General features: G+C 42.5%; 2 protein-coding genes across 3 annotated transcripts; both read left to right on the top strand.

Moving 5' to 3' along the window:
- Nucleotides 1–9: 9 nt before the first annotated feature.
- LOC118234821 (ATP-binding cassette sub-family G member 1-like) lies at nt 10–23,226 on the top strand. The gene is made up of 15 exons (XM_035431608.1): nt 10–632; nt 2,295–2,541; nt 12,930–13,047; nt 13,418–13,550; nt 13,979–14,029; nt 14,613–14,758; nt 16,149–16,272; nt 16,389–16,503; nt 16,922–17,070; nt 17,310–17,411; nt 18,205–18,373; nt 18,482–18,582; nt 19,708–19,866; nt 20,222–20,340; nt 20,718–23,226. The coding sequence occupies exons 1-15, from the start codon at nt 570–572 to the stop codon at nt 20,944–20,946; spliced, it is 2,025 nt and encodes a 674-aa protein (XP_035287499.1). The 5' UTR covers nt 10–569; the 3' UTR covers nt 20,947–23,226.
- A 1,652-nt stretch (nt 23,227–24,878) lies between these two features.
- On the top strand, nt 24,879–26,474 carry sdhaf1 (succinate dehydrogenase complex assembly factor 1). 2 transcript variants are annotated; one of them, XM_035432238.1, is made up of 3 exons: nt 24,879–25,196; nt 25,470–25,532; nt 25,701–26,474. In XM_035432238.1, the coding sequence occupies exon 3, from the start codon at nt 25,873–25,875 to the stop codon at nt 26,119–26,121; it is 249 nt and encodes an 82-aa protein (XP_035288129.1). In that variant the 5' UTR covers nt 24,879–25,196; nt 25,470–25,532; nt 25,701–25,872; the 3' UTR covers nt 26,122–26,474. The 2 variants fall into 2 exon arrangements, with proteins under 2 accessions (XP_035288129.1, XP_035288130.1); XM_035432239.1 differs by lacking the exon at nt 25,470–25,532 and having other exon boundaries at nt 24,880–25,196.
- The last annotated feature ends 36 nt before the right edge of the window (nt 26,475–26,510 follow it).

The raw sequence follows: 26,510 nt of genomic DNA, 5'->3' as shown, positions 1-26,510 counted from the left end.
TCGGTCAACGCTGACAATCATTTTAACAGCGTATTTGTCATACGATGAAAAATAATCTAAATTGTACATCGGAATTTCTCTCTCTAATAGAGCATACCCTGTTGGAGCGATCGTGGAAAAATGAGCACATTCCTGCACTGCAATATTCTTTTTTTTTTATTCGACTGCATATATCATGCATTTTGTGTTTAATTCATTGCAATCATCACAACAGCGACATTGCGATTGTTTTTAGATCCTAAGTGTGCCCAGGCAAATTGACGTTGATTCGTAACTGTCTTGAGACTCATACAGGTGAAAAGAGCATCTTTTCTCTCAGCCCCACCTTAAACTTTCCGAAATCCAATCAGAGGCGGGATAGTGTGTGAGGTCACGAGATGAGAACATGGAGCAGGTTGTCCGCTAGTAAACAATAATAGAGTGATTTCATGTCTGCAGGAATACAGATCGGATCTCGCAACAACTTCACAGTCGGAAAGTCAAGAAAGAATTCAATATTTGGGAACAGATGTGCCAATAGCGATTTTGGAGAGCATTTGGATTACCTGACTGCGACAAAAAACTAAGGAATGGCTTGTCTGATGGCAGCCTTTTCAGTAAATAACGCTGCAGTCACAAACTCCATCATAATGGTAAGATACCCAGTGTCAAATACAGTAGCTCTCATTATCGTTTTTTTAAATGTGCAAACTGTATTGTAATTGGTGTATACATATACATATAATAGAGAGACGCGTTTTGTATTTCCATTATCTTGATTAGAAATTCTGATAATCTCAAGACTTTGCTGTAAAATGCAACCTTGGAATTATGTCACAGTTTTGGAGTGACAACGTGATATCTTTCTAAGGAGTATCTTAAATCATTCTTCTGATTGCACTGTATGATGCCAGTATATTTTTTATTATCGTATTTCGTATTTAAACACTTAAAATAAGCTAAGTGAATGCCCCGTGGAATATAATGACAATGTGAGGCAAATAAAAGCGAAAGAACGTCATTCTCAATGCATTTAGTGAGATGAAAATTCTTTTTTTTTCCCTGCATGATAACTCCACGAAGCATCCGCGCGCCTGAAACCATCAGGATGCTTAAAATAGCACACCTGTGTCGATTATCTCAGGCGGGGGAGAATGAACTGCAGTAACCTATTTGAGCAGTCTCACTGTATATGTGGAGTATTGCAGTATTTTTACAGCGCCACGAAACTTCAAGGGTTTCTCGTTTCAGACTCATTTAACTGTTTTTAATCCGTCTGAGACCGAATTGCAATCGAACACATTTCTAGAGATCTACAGATTACATATACATCATATGGACATAGATAAATTCCCCTTGTTGTGCATACACAGTAGTCTAATTTGCATTCTATGCCGTAGGTTTTGCAAGTATGCTTATACAAAAGTTGGCAAACTGGTCGCACAAATGGTTTATTTACATTAAGAAGTAATAATTAGAAGTGAATTTACATCACTCCGGAAGGTAGGCTACAAAGTGCACCTGTTTTCCTCCGGTCTTAAAATAAATTCTGCCCGATAGTAACCCCATGCCGTCTGTTGATGGAAAGGATTAGGGTTAGTCTCGTTGTTTTTGAGCATGCATGCTCAACGAACAGTGTTCATCAAATCACATATAAGTAGATTTATGCTTGTTAATTAATGACATTAAGAGACCGATTGTGAAATCAATTAGTTCTGAAACAAACGTTTACTTCTGTGTATATCCATCGGTCAGTAAATTGCCATTCCAAATCAGAAATCAATTCAATCAAGTTAAACGGGTAAGTTGACATTATGGAATTTATATTTAACTGCAAGCCAAAGAACTGGAACGGAATTGAAAATTTTGAATGCAAATGAGTCATCTATTCATTTTAATTCGAACTACAATATATGCAAAGTAGCACAGTATTGTCTGAAAACGCTATGAAAAGGAACATACGGAAATTACTTCCCGTTCTGTGTAGTATAACATTTTATGTTACATTTCAGTGAAACATGCTTTTTACATGAAATGAACAATCATATTAAAGAAGAATTCTATTATGAATATTGGTGGGCATAGGAGCACCTTTTAAAACTGTTAGTAGGCTAATCTACATAAAGTCTTTACTAGTGTCCAAGGTGTTACAGTTAATGTTAAAGCATTTGAAATAACTGTTTGGCCCAGGTCCAATGGTCCCTCTTAATCACACTTACGACATGACTCTTGAACTCCCAATTAAAAAAAAAAAAAATTATTTTTTATTTTTATACATATCGAATTTCCTTATCTTTGTTTAATTTTCTCCTCAGAACACTAACGGGCCCCCCGACCTAATGCTGGACCCCAGGACCGTGTGCGTGTCGATCGACGAGGTGGTCTCCGGCAGCATGGGCAGCGCCCATCAGACTCCGCTGCTGCAGGGCCACCTCAAAAAGGTGGAGAACAACCTGACGGAGGCGCAGCGCTTCTCCTACCTGCCGCGGCGGCCCGCCGTCAACATCGAGTTCAACGACCTCTCCTACTCCGTCCCCGAGGGGCCGTGGTGGAGAAAGAAAGGTACGGTGCGGCGGCTTCGCCCAGCGACGCTTGGGCAGCGACTCGCCGTAGCAAAGACGTCGCTAGCCCAGGTCTTTTAGCTTTTATTATGATAAATGCGTCTTTCTAACTGGCCACGAATGTCTGTATTTCATATAAGCTCTTCTTAAAGCTCTTTGCGTGTGTTATAATTAATTAATAACACAAACTGATACCTCCTTGCAGAGAGAGCCTGAGTGAAAAAAAGACAGCACTTCATTTTTCTATCAAAAACAAGGAAAAGGGTACAAACCTCAACTGCACTAATTACTATTATTGAGAAGGCAGGAATGCTGTTTGCCAAGTTACACACTGGCAGGTCATACCCCATACCTGTGCAGCACTTTTTTTTAGGGCTTCTCACTGAAATGACTGCAGTTTAGTAGTACGTGTCCTACGTGGATTTTTCTGTACAAGGGACAATTCGTGAGACTGTGTTCCAGCTTTGTGTAACCCTGTTTCGGTCCATTTCGACAGCCAGCGCGTTAGGTGGACATTGTTTTTCAAAAGGAGCCTTTGTTGGGTTCTCTCAATAAAATAATCTGTTAATTATAGCGTTTGCACAGGTGTTTTTTCCCTGTCCGTCGAGGTGCGAGGAACTGAATCTCGTGCACGCAGGGGTTTAGAGCGAAGCCACCTGGTTTCGGAAATCCAATCCCTCCCCCCCATCCTCTATGGGAATGGGATGTAATGCACAGAGGTGCAATTAAGCCTTACAGAGAGAGAGACCTGATGTTATCAGCAGTGAGGTGAAATTCTGTACCGTGTTAATGGTTGACTTGCTGTGCTTATGGCTTGCATAGCTGACGGTTCCCAGCCCTTCCCTGGTGCATTCAGTGTGATGGCTTTTCTCTGCTTCCTTATGGAGAGCGCCTCTCTGAATGTGCGCTTCGTGCAGCTGAGCCAGATGTGTTGCTGATGTAACGGCACAGCTGGCTGCTCAGTTCCAGCGCGCTCTCTTTCTCTCTCTCTCTCTCTCTCTCTCTCAGTGAATTCCCCCTCTTCTCGAGCTCGTCATACCTGTCCGTATGTTCGCACGCACATGAGTGTTCTCTCTCTCTTTCTCTCTCTCTCTCTCTCTCTCAGTTCAGTTCAGTTCAGTTCAAATTGCTTTATTGGCGTGACATATTTCAGTATACGTGTTGCCAGAGCTTCATAAAACACAATGTACATAAAGTGCGGGGTAATGTCATCAGTCATAAACAAATGAACACAAATCCATGCAAATACATGAACTTAAGAATAATATAATGAAACGACAAATGACAATTCATTATAACTCTCTCGCTCTCACTCTCTCTCTCTCTCTGGCTCTCTCTCTGTTTCTCTCTCTCTTGCTCTATGTCACTCTGCTGGAGGTTCTCTGTGATGTTTGGGCAACAGCATCTGCATTTGCACCTCCATTGCAATACCCCTGAGCATACCGTCTGCTCTCACTCTCTCTCTATCTCTGTCTCTTTCTCATTCCCCTCTCTATTTAAAGGGCACCAAGAGCTGTCCCTCGAGCTGCTGCACTCCATGGTGGCCGTCAATCTTCTGCATCCATTTGGGGCTTGTTACGCCTTTATTTCCTTATTTCGGTCGGTAAACACAACAGCACGATCCCAGCGGAAGTGCTTTTCGCGGGACGTCCTGCGCCAAGCGGCCGTCCCAACGGGGCAGATTACTGAACGCCCCAAAACGCCCAGCGCTCGCCCGTGGTTTCGCCGCTTTGTAAAATCCCTGGGCGCACATTTAAAGCCGCGCCCTGTTTCCCCCGTTAATTCCTCACACCCCTCTGCCTGTGAAGCTACTTACACCGGGACACCCTTCGCTGGCCAAAGCTGATTTGTCATAACCTTAATTCTTCACCAGCCTTTGCTGCTTTAGCTGGGAAGAGAAGCTGTGCCCTGCAGCTTCCTCGCAGTAGAGAGAGACACCGTTGGGAAATCTGCTGTTCTCTCCATTTTTATCTTTCCCCTTTTTTTTCCTTTTTTCTGTGCGCGCTCCTGCAGAAATCACATATACCGCGATATACAGATTTTTTTTGGAAGATATAATGATAAATATAATTCAGACCTGCATGATATATCATTACATTACAGGCATTTAGCAGCCGCTCTTATCCAGAGCGACTTGCACAACTTTTACTTCATATTTTTACATCACATCCATTTATACAGCTGGATATATACTGAAGCAATGCAGGTTAAGCACCTTGCTCAAAGGTACAATGGCAATGTCTTACCCAGGAATTGAACCTGTGACCAGTTCCTTATCCATTATGATAGTGCCGCCATAGTTCCTTACCCACTGTATACTACAGTGCCATGTTGTGAGGATTTGGATGGAACATATCGCCATACGAAAGTTCTGAAGATTTGTATATGCATACAATATGTATAGGAATATCAATAATTATTTCTTGGCCGAGAATGCATGCATGCATGAACCAGCTTTCCAGGTCATGTGATCGAGGCGAAGATGCTGGGGGCGTTTAAGTCCAGGCTGGATACAGTGCTGGATACTCGCCAGTTTGTACAGAGCTGGCAAGTCTAGATGGGCCGATTGGCCTGTTCTCTTCATTATGTGCTCCTATGTTTTTACTGTTTTCTCGTATGGCACAAAGTGGTGCTGTCAGGACTGGCGAGGGAATGGACCCAAATGCAGAGAAAAAATACTCAAAATCCAAAAGCGTAAATCCAAACCGAGAGTCTTACTTTCAATAAGAACAAAAAACCAAGGAGATCAAAAACAAAGCCACGCAGGGCAAGTCTCCAAAAAAGACAAAGCAAATGTTCTTGAAACGCAAAAACAAAGAAAATCCAGAAATCCAAAACCATGCAAAAACAGAACTCGGGGCAGGGTAGAAAGCACTCAGGACAAAACACAGAGTCAAAAGTACACGTGGAAACACATACCGAAACACTATCAGAAACACAAGGATTCAGCACCCGAGTCAGGGAAGACAAGAACTTAAATAGACAAGACACTAACGAAACACAGGAGGGCACAAAGCACAATCAGACCAGAGAGGGAAGGGATAACTAGACACAACAACAACAACGACTGTTAGAGGTTCTGGTTGTTCCACAATGGGCATATTTGTCTTAATATAGTTTGGGTGCACTCATATACTGAGAAAAAAAGTCAGTCAGTCTCTACTGAGTAGTTCTCTGTACCCCCATGTGAAAGCACACAATGGGTTTACTTTGGTGTTCCTGTTTTTTGTACTCTAACTGCACGTCTTACCTTGTGATTTTCCATGGCCCTCTCCCGCCCAGTGTTTTAGTGTTTATTCTGTGAGGATTCTATCTGAGCTGAGGAATTGACAGTTTTCACCAAAGCAAAATGTCCTCGTTATTGTTTGCCTTTGAATGTCTTTTATAATCTTCCCGGGCCTTGTTAACGGTGCTGTCATGTGAAACAACTCACTGTGTGTTTAAAAAAAGGCTTTTAGAAAAGAAGAAAGAAAAACTATCACCCTGACTAAAAGATTAAAAGCCCCATTATACAAACTGAAAACTAAAAATGAATAATTTTAGGCTGCTGCTCTCGTACATAATAATTTGAATGAGGTCTTAGTCTCACGGAGGCAAGCTTAGTCGCGCAAACTCGGATGAGAAACACCCTTGCCACTGGCATACTGAAGTCAACCATATTCATATATAGGGGCCTCAGTTTGCTATATTTGGTTTTAAGCCTTTATTTGCCCAGTGCAATGTCATGTTCTGGAGACTGTGTGATTTTAAAAAATTAAGCTTAGAACAGGCCTATCTGAAATGAACATTGTCCAAAGAAAGGTTTTTTTTTTCCAATATCCAAGAGACATTATTTGAAATGACGGTGTGACCGGTCTGACAATGTGGCCAGCCTGCAATTTAAACGGTGTGGGGTTATGCAGAAATCAGTGATTGGCTGGCAGCAGCCAATTGGAGCTTCAGTAGGACTTTCAGAGAGACGTTCAGCAACGCATTATTAACAAAATAGTTTGTGTCAGTACTAAGAGCAAGAGTTTAAAGTCTTTACAGCTTTTAGACAATCTTGCGAGCGCCAGTGCAGCACTGACCTCCAGCCAACAGGATAAGAAATGACCCCTCGAGGAAGCCTGTCCTCAGGGTTCCATGTCCCGCTGAGGTGAGGGTATTTCCCTTATCGAAATGGAACATACTGTAATGTATTTATAAATATATGGACCTATGTGGAAAATACAACGATAAATGTATTGCACAAAAGTGTAATATATTACTTTATCTCTAAGTGGCGATAATTAGCATATTTGCCAATATACTAACTGCAGCAACATATAGATAATAGATTTATTTCGGTATATTTTGCAGCATATTCCAGTTCCGTGAGGGTTGGGGCAGACACATTCAGGGCTAATCCAGCAGGACATGCGGTCTGCGAGAGGCTAGGAAGAACAGCTGTTAGCATCAAGGCACAGTGCTGCAGACTAATGAAAGGGTGACCTGACATGTCATGGAGTCATTAAGAGCAATGGAAAAGGGGTCAGACCCATTGAAGACCCCAAGGCCATGCAGCTGACAGTAGACCTCCCCAATTCATCAACGGTATTCCATTTTTTTTTTTTTTTTTTAAATCAATGGAGAACCCCTCAAGCAGGAGCCAGGAAATGGTGGAATGTTAACAGAAAAGCCAGGAAAAACAGTCCTGAAAGGATGGCGTTGCATTGTGTGATGACAGGGTCCCTGAGTGGGTTATCGAGCTTTTTCAATCATATTGTGTAACAGCTTAATGTGGGTCACGGCATCGCTGCCGTTGGATTTTTTAGTTCCCGTTTTAACACTTCAAAGGCAAAACACTGAGGAAACGGTCCAAACGAACGCTGTTGACTTCATGAGCATCTTGGTCTATTTTTGAAACAGTGCAGCCCCTGGACTCTCTGTCTCTCTCTTTTCTCTGTGAGAAGCAGCTGAATTCTGTGCTGAGCCGTAGCACTGCAGCAGACAACTGCATGAGTCGCTCGGGAGCGGTTACTATCGATCAACAAACTGTAGTAACCCCAGCCAGTGTGGAGGGTGGGGGTGGGGAGGGCGGGGGCTTAATAAATAGCCTTCCCTGATTGGCTGTGCTGTAGCATGGATGAGCCAGCGAAGGATGCTCAGTGGGAGAACAGGTGATTCAGCTATTCAGTATTGGTGCGATTTAACTTTACGAAACACAGAACACGGTTATCTCTCTGTTCTCTGGAAAACCTTTTGCTTAATCTATGGCTGCCTGTATTTTCAGATTAGTACGCTTTTATATGGTCACATGTGAACTGATAATGTTCAATTTTAATGTGGGGTAAAAATACAGCAGTCGTCATTCTTTGACCATAAACCATTACAAAAAAAAGTTCAAAATCTTCATTCATGAGGTGAAACATTGCCTTTTCTACATTCTACAAATACAGTTACATTAAACAAAAGATTTTACATTCTGTTAAAATCCCTTTGATGATACAGACAATGTCACATTGAATTAAATCACAGTAAGGTGTAAGATGAGGCAGAAGGTTCTCTGCTCTCATCGGAGCAGAACAGAAACGAGCACGTGTGCCTTTGTGCTTCACCTTGTGCAAGCCTTAATGCGGGCATATGCCCTGGTAGCGTAGGGCGGGCTTAATGCATGGGGACATAGGCCACTGTAAGCTGCTTTGCTCTGCCAAGGATTAAACTAGCCTCGCGGAACGTTTTCATAATTGTGCGCTTCTGATATAATTCCCAGCGCAACATTGGTGCGAAGAAGGAACCGTGTAACTGCACGTAGGTTCCCGGCAAAGGCACAGGCGGAGCCCGAATGGACGGTCCAGCCCAGTCACTGACCTGACAGATGTGCGTAATGGTAGAACGAGGGATGAAAAAGGCTCAGGCAAGCTTTCTGCTTGTAGCCCAACCCTCAGTTAAACTGGTATCAATCTTTTAAGTTTAAGTCTCTGTGAAATGACATCCATTTTGGCTCGACCCTCTCAAGGTTTCCTGTGTGGCTGCACAAATGTATCCTCTCAAAATGCAGCAACTGTCTTCCAGTGATTTCAGGTGCAGAGCTGAAATCTTCCCCCAGTGGTTAGAAGAAATGAGCGTGCCTATTTTTGATAAAATCCAAGAGGGGCATAGAAAATTGGGTCGTTTTTTATATTGACTGTCTCTCTGGGGTAAAATTCCCTTCACAGTCCATGCCAACGCAAGTGACAACACATGAGAAAGGACAGCGTGGTATTTGTAGGAAAGGATCCATGCTGAGATTTTTTTTATTTTTTCAGAGAGATGTTTCAGGGACAGTACAACTGAAATTTCAGGCTTTGTCTACTGCTCCTGGATTGGACGTGAACGTGACAGTGGTGTACTGTGAGAAACAACCACAATCTGATAATCTCATTTGCCTTCAATATTTTGTTGTGAAGATATATCAGAACTGATGGGACACTTCTATGATGTGTTCAGAAATGAGAGATAATGGCAATGAGATTTAGGGCAGCACACAATGGGTGTTTATCTCACAATATAGTAAGCATAAGATTGGTATTATAAAAAAATCTGCTGGCATGCATAATCGGTGCAGGGATTTCACAAGCCTATGCTTTTGTTGAATGTTGTAGAAAGGTGGTTGATGAAACTAGGCAAGATATGACTTTTCATTATTTTCTTCACCTACACAATACACTTCTTTACAGCGTTGTATCTAGAATCACACTCCAGTAAGTTTCGTTTTTCAACAGTACAACACAGAAACAGTTCTAGTGTGTTACAGAAGAGAGGGCTGGTTTCAAGTGAGTGCTCTGACACAGATGCAAGCTGTTGGGATTTGCTGATCAGTTGGGAGGCTGGCTGTGCTATTTTTTGTCCATTTAATCCAGACGGCATAGTGAAATGCCTGCCTGGCTCCAGCCTCGCTGGCAGTTTCCATCAAGCCCTCCTTGATTTGCCTTGACGCCCTGCGGTGTGAGAGCCAAAATGGCCGCACCCCCCGTGCTCCTTCACGTGCCTTTCCTTTTAAACCCCATTGTCCTGTTCTCCTGTGAGGCTGGATCGCTGCGATGAAGCTGACCATGCATACAATATGACAATCTCATCTCTCAGCGCCTTTATTTTTATGCCTGCTTCCCCCCTGCTCTGTGATACCAACCCTGTGACCCCGTGCTTGGGGACTCGTATGTTTTTGTAACAGGGACAAAGGAACATTTTTTAGGCGAATTTAGTGGTCCCAAACATCTCAGTTTCCCTTTTCTTTGTCGCTGAAATTTTACTGTCAAGCCAGCAGTGCCGATTACGCTGCACCCAGCTATTGTTTCCACAAAACCAGCCAGGATCATTGAAAACATTGAATTATCATTAGACTGGGTGGGATTAAGGCTATCCACTTAAAAGTCTCAAAGAAATTAACTAGGAAGGCTGGTGCCAATCTGTATTCTGATTATAGTAATTATTGCTTTGCCTCAGAAATGCAGTAGATGGTGTGGTTCTGATTATTTGAGGATGAACTACAGATGTATAATTGCCAGGCAGTTCCACCTTGTAATACCAATTCGGTTGTTTAGTATATTGTTCTTAGAGCGGTGTTTCCTTACATTGACCTACTTTCCCCCTCAGTCTGGTCAAAATAATGATTATTAGATGCCAGTGTCTGTTTTAAATGGTCTTTTGGGGGTTATAAGAACTCCTCAAATGAGTAGTGCAGTCAGTGGTATCATATGAGGAAGGAAAGTTCCTAGGGCCCTGTCTGATAGGGGCCCTCAAAAAATTGCACTGTAATTGTACAGAGATGTGGTGGGACCCAATGTGAGATCTTCTCATGGGGCCCAAAATCCCTGCCGGCGCTCCCATATTGTAGTTGCAGCCTAATCAAAATAAAGGCCTTTGAGGCCAAAATATTTAGTTTTTCAGGCATTAAAAAAATGCCAAGCTGCTTATGAGATGTTCAAAACAACCAAGCCAAAAACATTTGGAATACTGTCACGTAAGTGCATTAGGTAGTACATTCTTGGAACTGCTCTTTGTAAAACGCTAAAATGTACTGCACAATAGAAGTTGTTTCTTTCAAAGTACAAATGAACCACCTCTTCCTGCCATTATAAACCCTGTAACCCATTTGGTAAGGGAATCCATTTAGCTGACGGATTAAAAAGGTAGAGTTGTGTTGGTCAGAACGTGACAGAAAACAGTCGGTTTTATTATTTTAAGTCAGAGCTGCTTGGCAAAGTTTCCTTGCATTCATCACATGGTCACACACTTGCTACCTTATATTCCTCATTTTCTGTAATCACTCTGCTGCTCTAATCACTTAAAACATAAATTTAAACTGAAAACATCAGTTTTTTAAGGCTGAAAATGATTTCTACCTGTTATTATAAGCGATAGAGGTTATTTTAATATATTTTAAACAGATATCGTTGTGTTTTCTGTAACATATCCTGGTGGGTATGTTGTATTTTCTGGCAGCTCTCTTTGTTATAAAGACACTGGGGCTGTTCCAGGAAACAGTTCCTGTTGTTTAGTTTACAGTTATGCTTAAACATTCATTTGTAATTGGAGCTTGATGTTTGCATGTACCTCAACTTCCAAGGGTGAATAACATTATTCCTGGAAAACTTGAAAAGTAATCATTCATCCTGGACAATTTGAAAACGAATTGCATGGAAAACGTTTTGTCGGACAGATCAAGCCCATGCCAGCTCTCTAGCTCCAGTCACACCATTTCAAGGTGTCTTATTTATTCACAGAGCAATTTGAGGTGTGAAGAGCAGGCAGAACCACACATCTGGGAGTATGTCTTTGCAATTATTGATTTTAAACAGGCTTTTCTTGGTCATATCCCAATTTGTATTACATAAACTAACACTAGTGTCCTTCTCTTTGGTGGATCACCCTGAATAACAGCAATCACTAAATGATTGTATAACTGATGAAATGCAATTTTAGCAGTGAACTGCAGTTTTGCTGAGGCTGAAACCAGTGAATTCCCCTCTCTTTCTCCGAGCTCGTCATACCTGTCTGTACGTGAGCACACTACATGAGTGTGTGCATCTCTAGCTCTCTCTCTCTCTCTCTCTCTCTCTCTCTCTGTCTTTCCACTGAGAGAGACAAGAGCGAGACAGCGAGAGAGAGAGCCGCGTGCTGGAACAGATCCCTATCTGAAGGAGGACAGAAAAGGTCAGAGGTATTTGGGTGTTGCTTGCTCTGATGGATTGTGGATGAAAATCCAATTACCGCAGGCTGGGAACTACCGCTATCAACAGGATTAGCGAGCTGCGGCATAGGAGGTTACTGTAGGGCATTCACTGCCCCCAGAGGTCTTGGGGCTGCGGTTTGTTTGTTCAGTTTTCATATCCCAGCAGCACACTGGTAATTAATACTGGGCAACACTTTATTTGACAGTGGTCGTCATGACATGGAAATAAGGGTGTCATTAACGTGACATAATGCCTGTCATGAAGTGTCATGTTGACATGTCAATGTGAAATGCTGTTGGTACAGCACATAGATGTCACATGGATAGATGGAATAAAGTTAAGGTGAGTTTAAAGATACAGTATATCTGTCAATATCTGAACTCATCCCAACATACATATAAAATAGTATAAACTCATGCCAAGGCACGCTGGCACACAGTGACATAGCTTTCAACTAACTATTCACATAGTGCTTTTCAAATGTCATGGTGAATCAGTGTTATGACACCCTGGTCATATTGAGCCTTCTATGCAGTCTGTTATGTTGGTTATGTCATGACCCAACCTGCAGATTGTGCCATAACACATGTCATAGTTATGAATGGACATGACACTTCATGACCGTTATTATGTCATGGTAATGATACTGTCATTTCCATGTCATAACAAGTGTTACCAAGTATTAATTACCAGTGTGCTACCGAGATGTGAAATAAAGTGTGTCCCCAATACTTACGTAACATGGACCTGGTGTCATAATAAATGCTTTTATTGCTTATTCTTTTTCCCTAAAGACCTTTTCTTCAGAGAATGCTTCCTGATTTTCTGCAGTATGCGCGTTTACATTTACAAAAGAATACAGGAATGCATTAGCAGGGGGATACAACTGAAATGCATTGAACGATCTACACCAATGGACCTGGCATGCCTACAATCCCATGAGCCCTGGGCCAGTTTGAAGCGAAGATTGTGAGTTAAATGCAAGAATTGGCACACAAATGCAAGAGTGTGTGACTTTCACCCAGAGAACACAGCAGGTGCCCCTGTTCACCAGAATAAAGAGGTCTCTGTTCTTGGGGTGAAGCTGAGGGTGTGGGTTGGGGGAGGGGGAGGAGTGAAACTCCCAGCAGGTAGACCTGTATCAGCCAGGGTCTCATTCCCCTTTGTGGTGGATGGAAGGCTCAATGGCCCCGCCTCTTTATGTTCTGGGTTTCAGGTTACAAGACCCTGCTGAAAGGCATCTCTGGGAACTTCACCAGTGGAGGGCTGGTGGCCATCATGGGCCCCTCCGGAGCCGGGAAGTCTACCCTCATGAACATTTTGGCGGGCTACCGGTGAGTAAGCGCAGCGGAGGGGAATACACGGGAGGCATCTCAAAATGGAGGCCACTGACTATTCATTAATAACCAACTGCTGGACTCAATGGAGGGCTCAATGGTTTGGTTTGGGTTTGAAATTGCTAGTTGTATCAAGTTCATTATAATTAATTATTGGTTTTGCTGTAATTTGAGCAAGCTTTAGCAGGATAATTTTCTGACTTATTCCTCAAACACTGGAATTAAATATTGATAACATCTGCTTTAACTGAATTAGTATCCCTTGGGTTAAAATGGGACCATCATGATATGAGCACAGAGGTACTGAAATGAGAAACTATGTATTTATTCGTTTTTTTTTTATTTTTTTAAATTCATTTATTATTAGAGAGACTGGTATGAAGGGGGAGATCCTGATCAACGGACAACCTCGTGACCTCCGCTCTTTCCGGAAGGTGTCGTGTTACATCATGCAGGATGACATGCTCCTCCCACACCTGACAGTGCAGGAGGCCATGATGGTAAGGGCAGACAGGTCAGGATGCTGTGATGGCAAGGGCAGAGAGGTCAGATCATTCAGGCGTGATGAAAGGGCACACTGCAGAAACTTGGCAGGCAGTTGGCATAGGAAACAGATTTTGCTTGATACAAACAAGTGAGTATCTGCCAGGGTTTTTGACCTCTTCTTGTCCACAATGACTTATAATGGAATGGCAAATCCCATTTCTAGGCCTGTGGCTTGCTTGAACCATCCACTGAAATGCTACCAGCCGTTACTCTTTTCACTTAGCAGCCCAGCACTCTGCTGTGTTGTGTGAATGTGCATTAGCCACAGGGGACAAGTCGATGCTCACAAGTCATGTAGAAAGGGTACTCTGTGTGAGAGAATTAATGTATGGTGACACATCAACGATCCATATGAACAATTTAATCTCTTTCCTGCTTTCAGGTGTCGGCTAACCTTAAGCTTCAGGAGAAGGAGGAGGGTCGGAGGGAGATGGTGAGCATCCCACTGTATTCTTAATGATCAGCTGCCAAATATTGTTACACAACCTTCATCACTCTGAATGGCAAAGTACTTTTTGAAGCATATACTGTGCTTCTACCGACAGATCTCTGTAGGATCTCTGTAAATGGCACATAGCATAGGTCAAGTCCATTTGCATTCACTCAATACAGGAAAATATGTATACTGGGTCAAATACGTATTTGTTTTGGATTCAAACACTTTTCTGTGCTCTATTGATCTTGCCTGGTGTAATTGAGCCTGCCAATATGAGCAGAAGGCTGGCTTTGCACTTTTTGAGAGTATTTCATTGGTTCCAATGCATCAGACAAGATCAATGAAGCGTAGAAAAGTATTTGAATCAGAAACTAATACGTATTTGACCCAGGTCTGACAGGAAATGTATTTAAATTCAGTTCACGGACTGAAAAATGGCCATAATGTTCTGTGGGGATTTTTCGGTCCGTTAATTAAATTTGAGTTCATTTCCCGAATCAGAACCCCAACCCTGTTGTCCTGTCTGTGCCGCATAGAAGTTTGGGAAAGTGACAGTTGGTGTGACTGACGCATGTTTCAGGTGAGGGAGATCTTGACCGCCCTGGGACTGCGGGAGTGTGCCAAAACCCGCACGGCCAACCTGTCAGGGGGACAGAGGAAGAGGCTGGCCATCGCCCTGGAGCTGGTCAACAACCCGCCCGTCATGTTTTTCGATGAGCCCACAAGGTAAGGCCATAACACCCTCCCACTCATCCCAATCTGGTTGAAGGGGAGATCATGAGCATAGACTGGGGTCAATTCCATTACAGCTCATTCAATTAAGAACATTAACTGAAATGAACCAAAAACACCCCATAGAACACATGTGCATTTTTAAAAATGGAATTTTGAATTAATTACATGTATTGAATTGTAATTGAAATGACCCTAACCACAGTATAGACACTACACACATGTACATTCTGGTAGTTGTGTAGAGTGCCTGTGTTCAAGCTCAAAGACATTCAGGTTACATTTCAAATACAATGATCGGTCATGGTATCTTTATTTTTTTTTTTTGCACCGATCTTTGGTTGTTTTATTATTTTTGCGTGTACAAAAATGTTTTGTGAATGCTAAAGGTCTTAGTAAATCAGGCCTCTCTGTGTCTCTGCTTAAGAAATCATCAGTAAAGTTAAGCCTCGTCTAATTGGATTGGAGAAACAATTAATATTTCATTCTCTGTCCCATAAGGCCCGAGGTAAGGGATATGAACCCACTTCAGGGAACTGAAGAGTCCCTCTGGCCTCTGTTAAAGCCCAGAGCTCCCTCCCTGTCTGTCCCTGCAGACTTCCCTCCTGCCGAATTAACAAAGTGCATGTCACTCCATTACAGAAGAATACGTTGTACAAGAAGAGAGCTCTGGCTCTGGCCTTTACAGAATTATTGCAAGGGTTCTATCGTGTCTAATGGACCTGTTGACGTCAGACATTTACGCCTCCCTTCCCTTTCCCAGTTAGGATTTGTCTGAGCCCCAGAATGAGTCACGTGTAAGACTGGTGCTCTGTCTTTCTCCTCAGACCTCACCTCCATCACGTCTCCCGTTATATTAATACAGTAATATGCAGCAGCTCCAATCCGATCAGACTCCTAATCTCAGTTTGACGTGGACGTGATAACCTGCACATGCCATGACAGGGCCCTGGGGGGTTACCAACGGGCGTGGAGAAACACAAGCTCTCTTTGCGTCAGATGGAGCAGATTAAGTGTATTGTCAAGCAAACACAAAGAGCGCCCGATGTTGAGGAAACAGATGCGTCGTGTTGGGAAATAGTGTCGATTAGCTGCCGGTAAACCGTAATTGGACGAAATCCCATCGTCACCTGAGCGATATCTACTGCGGGATTTTCTCTTTTGCCGTTTATTTAAATCCCACAGCCAGCTTTTACAGTCATCATGTGACACAGTGTTCATTTCAGACAGCTGCAGGTGTTTGCAAATAATAACTGGAGTTATTCTCAATCCTCGCGTGTCACCTTGCTACGTGAAACGTGTCTGTAACGGTGAACCAGGAAGAGCTCTCTTGCCCGTGCTCTGACCCGCCCCCGGCCCCACCCCTCTCCCCTCTCTGCTGCAGCGGATTGGACAGCTCGTCCTGTTTCCAGGTGGTCTCTCTCATGAAGGCTCTGGCCCAGGGCGGGAGAACCATCATCTGCACCATCCACCAGCCCAGCGCCAAGCTGTTTGAGCTCTTTGACAAGGTAAAGCCCAGAGAATGTCTCACCAAAGTTACCCTGGTCTAGCGTCAGATGGTGATAGTGATAATAATAATAGTAACAATAATAATAATAATAATGATAATTTGATTGGCCCACAGCTGTATGTCCTGAGCCAGGGGCAGTGCATCTACCGGGGGAAGGTGTTCAATCTGGTCCCATACCTCAGGGAGCTGGGCCTCAACTGTCCCACATACCACAACCCGGCAGACTTTGGTAAGTCTGCCTTAATCACATCATAAAGCAGTGCCTACATAGCATGGACTAGAGGAGTCAATATTCCTCCATTGTCCTGTCATAAATGCTGTTACTCAAGATCTGCTCTGCAAACAAATCTACTTGCCTCATTTTTTGATAAGGCGCCTTAAAATAAGATTGCCTCTCATGATGTTTTCTCCTTTTAAAAAAAATACTTTTTCAAAAATACTTGTATCGTATTTGAAGATTTTAGACAAGGAAATGTCATTCATTGCAGAATAGAACACGTGTGTTTATTTATTACAAGAAAATGCAGAAGGAAGTTGATCTCACGGGTCCTCATTGTAAAATATCAGATCTTGATCTCCTCTCTTGCCTGGCTCGGGGTTTTATCGGTGGGGCTGCTCTTAAACCTGTCTGCTTCTCTGGGTCGCAGTGATGGAGGTGGCATCGGGGGAGTACGGGGACCAGACAGCCAGGCTGGTGAAGGCCGTGCAGGAGAGGAAGTGCGAGAAGGACTACAAGACGGAGATCCACAGGGACGGCCCTCTCAACCCCTTCCTTTGGCACAGACCTTCGGACGAGGTACGGGCCACACATGCCGAGGGGGAGATTTGGGGGGAATAGGCAGCGAGCTCATTAAACATTCACACACAGACAGCAGATGGATTGTTCTGATTGGCTATAAATCAGCGGGCACTGTGCCTCACAGGAGTGAGGGGGTCTGACATGCTAGTTTAATTCAGGGGGGTACTGAATTGGTTTTTGAACCCCCGGCCCGTACATGCAGGGTGCTGACATGTCCTCATCCTCCCCTCCCTCAGGACTGCTCTTCTGGAGAGGGCTGCCACAGCTTCTCTGCCAGCTGCATGACTCAGTTCAGCATCCTGTTCAAGAGGACGTTCCACAGCATCATGCGCGATTCGGTGAGCCACCTGCTGGACACAACCGCACACTGCACCTGGCTACATCCCTTTAAAATGGCTGGGAAAACACCACACAGCTGGGCATCTCACAGCAATAGCCAAACTGCCAGTAATGTAGTAATGACTAATGGCACCGTGAGCTCATGACATCAATAATTAAGTTGTCTGCCTTTTTATACGGGTCACAACTCATTTATTCCTGCAAGGCCAAGACCATCCATCTTGATATTTCTTGTTAGTGAGAGATCTTGAACCTTTGAAAAACATAGTGATGTGTTATTCTGTCAGTGTGCCCAACCACTTTATTTTTAGGCATGTACTGCATTTACAATTAATTTCAATCAGGCAAAAGAAAAGGCAGGCTTAGTAGGTTCTTAGCTAAAACAACATGTTGCTGGATCCCAGGCTAAGATCTTCTATCCTGTTCATAACTTGTTGATCTTGAGCTTCATTATGTAATGTAATTTTTTTGGTGTGACAGAGACAGTCACTACTACAGAACAGCTTACACAATTTCAGCATTAACCACTGCTGAATATGTTATGAAAAATTCCATCTTAGGTAACCTAGTGAGGCATTGGCTGATCCACTGTCCAGATACAGTCCAATCTTTATATGCAAGTCCAATTCCATTAATGCTACACACAGTGTACCTCAATATTAGGTAATTTCAGTTGGATTGTCTAGAAATCATCAGCAACCAGCTGTATTTTTCCAGCTTTCCGGCCTCCATAGGAAATAAAGCTGTAGGTCCACACAGGTCCTGATCCCCAGTTTCTCCTCTCCCTCCCAGGTCCTCACGCACCTCCGCATCGCCTCCCACGTCGGGATAGGCATCCTGATCGGGCTCCTCTACCTGGGCATCGGCAACGAGGCCAAAAAAGTGCTCAGCAACTCCGGCTTCCTGTTCTTCTCCATGCTCTTCCTCATGTTCGCCGCCCTCATGCCCACCGTGCTCACCTGTGAGTATGCCCGCAGGGCTCCCGCGGTGTGATGTCATCAGTCAATTGTGATGTCACAAGTGGCATCTGAAGCTGAAGATGCCTCTCTTTCTCCCTGTCTTGCTCTAGTTCCCCTGGAGATGGGTGTGTTCCTCAGAGAACACCTGAACTACTGGTACAGCCTGAAAGCCTACTACCTGGCAAAGACCATGGCTGATATTCCCTTCCAGGTAGACTAACACAATTTTGTCTCTAGAAAGTGGCCATTTTAGTGCAAGAAGGAGCCTGTAGGGTGGCCATCTCTCAAGGCGTATCAGGCCATCCGCCGTGGACGAGGATTCAATTTCCCGCCATTACACTTTCTCAGCTGTGTTTCCTTCTGTTTGTTGCCTCTTCTTTCTACCTGACTGATTAAAGTTTAAACATGAAAGGAGAACATAATGTCTCACTCTCCTTTTAAAAAAATACATTCAAAAAAGGGCCATCGGGGTTATCCCGTGCTATAAACTTGTTCATGCAGAAACTATGAGAGGAGAGCAATCGACAAGATGGGAGCATATGCTAGCACAAATCAAATAGTTTTAAGAGCGATGTGGTTCCTCGTTGCCTGATTTAGACAAATCCCCCAACGGCATTGCATAACGAGGCTCTGCCACAGCAGAACCTCTGTGGGACTAATTTTACCATCTCCCTCCCAGAGGACAGTCCACCGGAATGCAGTGGAAACTTTGGAATAGATGTTTCATTCAATCTGGCGGAACAGCATTTCTTGTTATCCCTCGGTTCATCTTTCTGCCAAATTACACATGTGCATACTCACTCATTACATTACAGGCATTTAGCAGACGCTCTTATCCAGTGCGACTTTTTACATTGCATCAATCTATACAGCTGGATATATACTGAAGCAATGCAGGTTAAGTACCCTGCGTAAGGGTACAAGGGCAGTGTCCTTCCCAGGAATCAAACCTATGACCTTTAGGTTACAAGACCAGCTCCTTACCCATTATACCCACCACTCATACCGTCAATTGGTGTACTACTATACTTTAAAGTATTTAGCCATCGCTGCTACAACCTGTAAAAAAATCCAGGTTTCTCACAGTATATTATAAATCACGTGACTTTTATTTTATAATGCATTACATTGTGTCATCTTTCTACAGCAAATACATTTGGGGAGGCAGCAAATAAAATCTACTACACTAGCTTCTTTTCTGGTGCTTAGTGTTTTTGAAAACCCTGATGAAAAAGCCCATCAAATGCTAATGAAGGTCAAATAGGCTGAAACAACTGCCTTCTAATTACACAGGTGCGCTCTCTCTCCCTCTCTCCCTCCCCCTCTCTGTCGGCAGGTGGTGTTCCCTGTGGTGTACTGTAGCATCGTGTACTGGATGACATCACAGCCTCCCGAGGCCGTGCGTTTCCTCCTCTTTGCGTCCCTGGGGGTGATGACCTCACTGGTGGCCCAGTCTCTGGGGCTGCTGATTGGAGCAGCGTCCACGTCGCTACAGGTGAGGACGTCAAGCTCCATCACACCGGAGGGCTGTTACAGCATGTCCGTGTGTATTCAACATGAATACAGAGCGGTGTGCTGCATCAAAATAGGTCTATTTTTTTACATAGGGCAGAAGAAATATTGCAAATAATGTAATGTACTTAAACAGCTGGGTCACCTCTTTTGTCTTTAAGGGGCTGGTGTGAGAGTTTACATAGAATTTATATATTTTAAGGGAAGCTACTCCAATGGCTATATTTTAGTTATTCTTATTTAGCATTAATATTATTCAAATTATTTGTTTCATGCATTTAGGCTCAGCACTGTGGTTTCCACATCTGTCACTGACATGACGATGCAATGCGTTTCAGGTGGCGACGTTTGTCGGTCCGGTGACTGCCATTCCTGTGCTACTATTTTCCGGGTTCTTTGTCAGTTTTGACACCATACCCAAGTACCTCCAATGGATATCCTACATTTCCTATGTCAGGCAAGTGGACTATGTCTTATTGTAGTCAACTTCATTCGCATCGTTCCATTAAGAGAAGTGGTTTTGGAAAGACTGAAAATCACAACCGTGCTCAAAGTATAGTTCTTATCTACTGTTTTTATCTACTTTATCTACTCAAAGTACTCCAAATATACATTTTTTAAAGGTCACCTATTTCCATATATTTCTGTAAATTCTGAAAACAGTGTTGGACAACCAATGTATATTGAAATAGAAATTCTACAATATGTGTGTAAAATGTAGCAGATACAGTAGATATTTCAATAACTTAATAGTCTATGGTATAATGGCATGGTAATTATAAATACTCATTTAAAATAAGTAAAAAAAAGGTCTTTGCTCTTTGCTCCCTGCAGGTACGGGTTCGAGGGCGTGATCCTGTCCATCTACGGGCTGGACCGCGAGGACCTGCACTGCGACAAGGACGAGACCTGCCACTTCCAGAAATCAGAGGCTATCCTCCGGGAGCTGGACGTGGAGGACGCCAAGCTCTACATGGACTTCCTGGTGCTGGGCGTCTTCTTCCTCGTGCTCCGCCTCGTCGCCTACTTCATCCTGCGCTACAAGATCAGCGCGGAGAGGTAGACCGTCTCGGGGGGGGGGACCCCCGAGCGCTGCAGCCGCCCCCCCAGACCCCGGAGAGATCCGTCGCCCCCGTTGAGGGCCCGGTTCACACACCGTACAGGCCCCCGGACCCTGATCTTTAAAGCGAAGGCAAAAAAAAAAAAAAAAAAACGCGTACAAGCCCACGTCTGTTTGTATGTGTGTGCGTGTGTGTCTGTATGTGCCTGTGCGTACGTCGCGTGTACCTGTGTCTGCGCCTGCTTTCCTCATTGGGGAAGTAACTGAACAAAGCAAAGTTTTCATTTTGAAAACTGTGCTTCACCTGCGCAGGTTTCCTGGATCCAAATTATCCACTGATGTGCTTTGGTCTGAAAGGTTTGCAGGCACGGTAGTACTTGAAATGTGATGACTAGATTTGTCGAGAGGAACACGGTTGCTACACTTACATGCAGCTTGTCCTGAATGAGGAAAAGGATTTTTCTCTCGCCAGTCCTGCTTTATTATCCATGGAGAGGTGACTTTAATGTCACTGAGAGCTAAAACTCACGATTTGAAAAGATTTAACTGGGCTAATTTAGAACACTCCGGGTGTCTGCTAGAATAGAAATGACACTCCTAATACACAGGCATTTCAGTCAGCATGTGATTGGTACTCTGAGTGGAAACTGCCTGTTGGTGGCACGCTAGCCAGCTTATGGTAAGACCAGGGCTAGCTAAAATCACCTTACATTTGGAGTGCCATTTCCATCTCTGCATCTGGTTCACGATAGTCTACAGTAGCATAGACTCTGTAAACAACTTGGATGTTGCAGTATGTTCAGAGTGCACAGTCGTTCTGCTAGACCTGCTCATATAAAACAAGTAAGTATGGCTGGGCACCTGACTCCCAAACTTTATATTGCCAAGAGCTGGTCTCTTTGTGCATTTTGTAGAACTGCCTGATAGATCTGCCCGTTTTTGTCGGCATGGACGGAGCCGTCCAATTAAAACTTGCCCAGTCCTCTACCAAACTGGCTCCTGCTAACATAACATGAACCAATGGCAGCTTGTTTGTGTTAAATCCATACCAATACATTTCTCCAGAGTTGGGTCTCATCGCACATGCAGTGTTGTATTGAAAATGTGTTCAGTGAGACAGGGAGACTGAAGTGTCTCAATACAGAGAATAGTTTTACAGTATGTATTTGGTATTTAAAAAGTCAGGTTTGTTTTCATTTGAGATATGACTAATCAAAACTGCCTTTAATTACCCACAGTTCTTCATTATGATATGCTATAAACTGATTTTCATCACTCATCATGCCAGATGATTCAAGTTTATTTCCTGTATGAAAGCAACTTTTTTAAATTTTTTATTCAGTGTACAAATGTTCCTGCATGTTACATACTGTAAAACTGCTGTCCCATTGTGCTTGGGACTACAGTTTTTTTTGTTGCAATAAAGCATGTATGACTTCTTGGTCCCCAAAGACATGCCACATATCTCAGTATAGGAGTATCTCTTGGTCAACAATTGCCAAAAATAAATTAATACATTAAACAGACAGCGTTAGTAGGACATACATAATGAATATAATTTTGTACTTAATTTGTACAAGCTTTTCTATGCCCAAAAATGACAAGAGATCACTGCAAGGTATTTGATCGTACTTTGTTGTCTATAATACAAAAATAACTTCATTGTTAAACTCCTGTTTAAAATGGCAAGTATACATATGATGTAATATGGATATTTTACTTTTTCAAGTCTTGAGAGGGAACTGACAGTATAATTGTTGGGGGAAAACAATAAATTGTTTACATTGATAAATAAAGCAAAAGTCAATGCAAAGTTCTTCATTTTTTAGTTGAAATGGACTTGATCTCTGTTAAACAGTAATGTTTTTTCTCTCTCTCTCTGATATTTGAATTTCTGGAAAATATATGCTTTAATGTCACATATAACAAACCTTTTCTCTTTTAACTGGTTTAACACTGCATCCCCTGTTTGGCTTTGAAACACATTCCAAACTCTGTTAGAGTACAACTATTTTACTACAATGCAGGGCATTATAAAGAAATAGTACTTTTGCAATTTTCTGTCTGTTTTTGTTTGTTTATATATGAAATGACTTAAATGCTTTGCTATGCCATTGCAGAAGATCTAGTTCTCAGACCTTTCATTTGTTCCTTTGAACTGCATTTTGGGAGTTCACAAATGCTAACGTTTATATATAGGCCATTAAAATGCTGAATGTTGGAAAAAGACTATTGTATTTAAATGTGATAGAAATGAATAAAGTTACAATATTTTCCAAACTCTGTCAATTGTTGAGATTGAGTGATAAGTAGTAATGTCATCCTGTGAATTCAATTCCAGAATACATTAATTCAATTCCTGAATATATAAATTCAATTCCCGAATATATAAGTACAATTCTGAATATATAAATTCAATTTCTGAATATATAAATTCAATTCTGGATATATAAGTACAATTCCCGAATATATAAATTCAATTTCCGAATATATAACTTCGATTCTGAATATATATATAACTCGGTTTATAATCAGGCATATCACAAGACAGCCGTTTTTACTTTTTTAATAACTTCTTTTTTTTTCTTCATGGGCTACTGAGTGAGAAAAACAAGTTTAACATTAGCATCAGTAAAATTTGACAGTACAATCAAGGATAAGCAAACAAAAACGTTAAATAATTAAAATTTGAATGAGGCAATAATTCGGACTTCACTAAGGGGTCCTTATTTTCTTGGTATTAGGACCTTTCAAGTAGGGGCACCAAATTTCACAGGGAATGGCCCAAAGAGCTAGAGAAATAGAAAATAATCTCTTAACCAGCGAGAGTTTCATAGAAACCAGCATGCGACAGAAGACCGTGTTATGGCTCAATGGCAAGCTCCAGCGCACACCAAACTACGGAGCACACCAAACTTTGCGCGGTTTGGAGAAGTGTCTCAGGTTGTAAACAGGAGCAAGGAAACGTTCGCCTGGTTGAGAGCCTCGGCGAAATAGCATGCAGACCTCTTCCTCCGTAGTTTGGTGTGCGCTGGAACTTGGAATGTCATAAAATCAGTTAGCCAGCTATATGTTATGTTATGATTAGCAAATTACGTTTTAGCCAGCTAGCTTGTTAGCAAGCACATATTTGGATATTCAATGTTGAAACTGCAGATGCACGTTTATTTTAGTTGTTAATTGTAATTACAAAATGTATTGACGGACATCGCGACAAGCCTAAGATATATCAGCTGATTTAAAAATGTGTGGGTAGTTTTTATCAGCGATGAAAAAAACAGCTCGGTAGTGAACTGAACACCATTACTCAGGCGATCTGACAAGCAATATAAATCTTTATTAGAACAAGTACAGCACAAACAACATGTCACAAAATAGTAACGGTAGTACAAAACTTAGTTCAGAGATATTTCACTTCGGTATAATAACATAAGTAATTCCGTGGAGCCTAACACATTGTACTTACATAGCATTTGCCTCCCCTGTTGACCGTCAACGTTAACAGAATCGCTTTTCCTCACAGTTGTCAGGCTCCCTATTCATTCATTTTCGGGACAACCGAGAGGAACAGAGACGCTGTTAACGGACAGCAGATGTTGCTTCACGCTACGAAAACACAATGGAGTAGCCTCCAGAAAATAATTTATGTTATGTCGAAGTGAAACATCTCTTTAATCGGTTAACTTGATGTGGTTAGCAAGCTAGCTATTTAGCTTTCTGGTGAACCAGAGCTAACGTTATACTTACCTTCATAACCGAATATAAACTTCTCAAAAAAGAATTTATAGCCCTTGTCTAGTTTAGACCGCTTAACGTTCACTGGCAATGCTTCGACAACGCGGATAACATCGGACAGTGAACTTTGGCAGAGCTATTAGGTACTGTGAGAACACACGTCGCTGTTTAGGCTCAATTTTTCACCGTCAGAAATGGACTTGCGTCCGTAGCAACGGTAACCGGAAACAAGGTATCCCTACATCCGGTTTTGGTCGCCATCTTGTGAAATAGGCCTATAAGAGGAATGTTGATGTGGTTCAAGTGAATCTCAAGAACAGGAGCTGACAGGAGTGACTTTCTCATTAACGCGTTATTTTAAAATAACACTAAATACATTTCAGGGTTTATCAGACTCGCTAACAAGCTAACTTAACCAGTGTTAGCTAACATAGTTAACCTCCAGGACCATGTCTGCATATTGAGACAAACGTTGAAAGTTATCCTGCGCAGTATTTGCTTCTGCTATTGTTAGCTAGGTAGGTAACGCTGTGACATGATGTAACTTAGCAAAGTCGTTTGAAATTAAATATTCAGATGTGCTAATGTTGTGATTTAATTTCTAGCTGGCTGGTTAATGTGCGAGTAGTCACATGTAGCCTACGACCAGCATGTTTGGAACTATTTAATTTTATTTAGCAGCACTTAAAAAACACAAATGTCTGTATTTAAAATGGATTGATCGCAATATCTTTCTAATATTTATTTCCCAGGTGTATGTTTGGTTTTAAATGCCTTATTTCTTGTCACAGAACGGTAAATGAGTGCGTCATAATTTGCCGGGTAAGGACACTGCCGTTCTACCCTTGAGCAAGGTACTTAACCTGCATTGCTTCAATATATATCCAGCTGTATAAATGGATACAATGTAAAAAAAAAAATGCTATGTAAAAAGTTGTGCAAGTCGCTCTGGATAAGAACGTCTGCTAAATGCCTGTAATGTAATGTAAAGGTATAATTTACATCCCTTCTCCTCTGCACAGATGTTCGCAGAAATCGCCTGGACTCGACTCATCTGCCCAAATTCGCCTGCTCTACTGACTTCCTTAGCTCACCTTACGTTTCGTTCCTATTTACAGTATAGCCTAATTACATCCCATTTACCTACTCTTCCTTTATCACTTCTGTTATTCATTGGCATCTCTTCCTGAGGCTATGGCGCGCCACAGCAAGTTGCAGAAACAGATTTTGTCACTGTATCGGCAGTTCCTTCGCGCTGGGCAGCATAAGCCCGGTTTTCTGCCGCGTGTTCGGGACGAATTCCGGCAGAATGCTCGCATCCCGAAGACCGACGTCATGCACATAGAGTACCTCTACCGGCGTGCCCAAAGGCAACTCGACCAGCTGAAAGACGTTAACACCAAACAACTGGGGACCTTTATAAAGCCCAAGGGCCAAAACTGAGCACTGACTGTTCTTCAGGCACCTTCATCCAGATTCATTTTGTAAAATTTTAGTTTTTATTATTGTTATTATATAATATGACCATTTATATTTAATGTTTTATTTATTTTTGTTTGTTTGTGTTTGGTTCTTCAGGGATTAGACACAAGAGTTACAGGCCGTTAGGGGTGCGGCCAGGGTGATATGTACGCTCTTGCTATGTTTTCTCTAAAATGACAATGGGCAAAGTCCCACAGTTCTTGAAAATATTTCCATCCTGGAAAGTCTTTGAAAATGACAATAAAAAGGTGAAATGTCATTGACAGGTCTGTGAAACTTTACAGTGAATAAAATCCATGCATCTTTCTTGATGACTTATTAGTTTGATATCATTTGTGATCCAATCATGG

Source organism: Anguilla anguilla, chromosome 9 (assembly GCF_013347855.1).
Source record: "Anguilla anguilla isolate fAngAng1 chromosome 9, fAngAng1.pri, whole genome shotgun sequence".
Lineage (NCBI taxonomy): Eukaryota > Metazoa > Chordata > Actinopteri > Anguilliformes > Anguillidae > Anguilla > Anguilla anguilla.
This window is presented reverse-complemented; position numbering and strand designations above follow the sequence as displayed.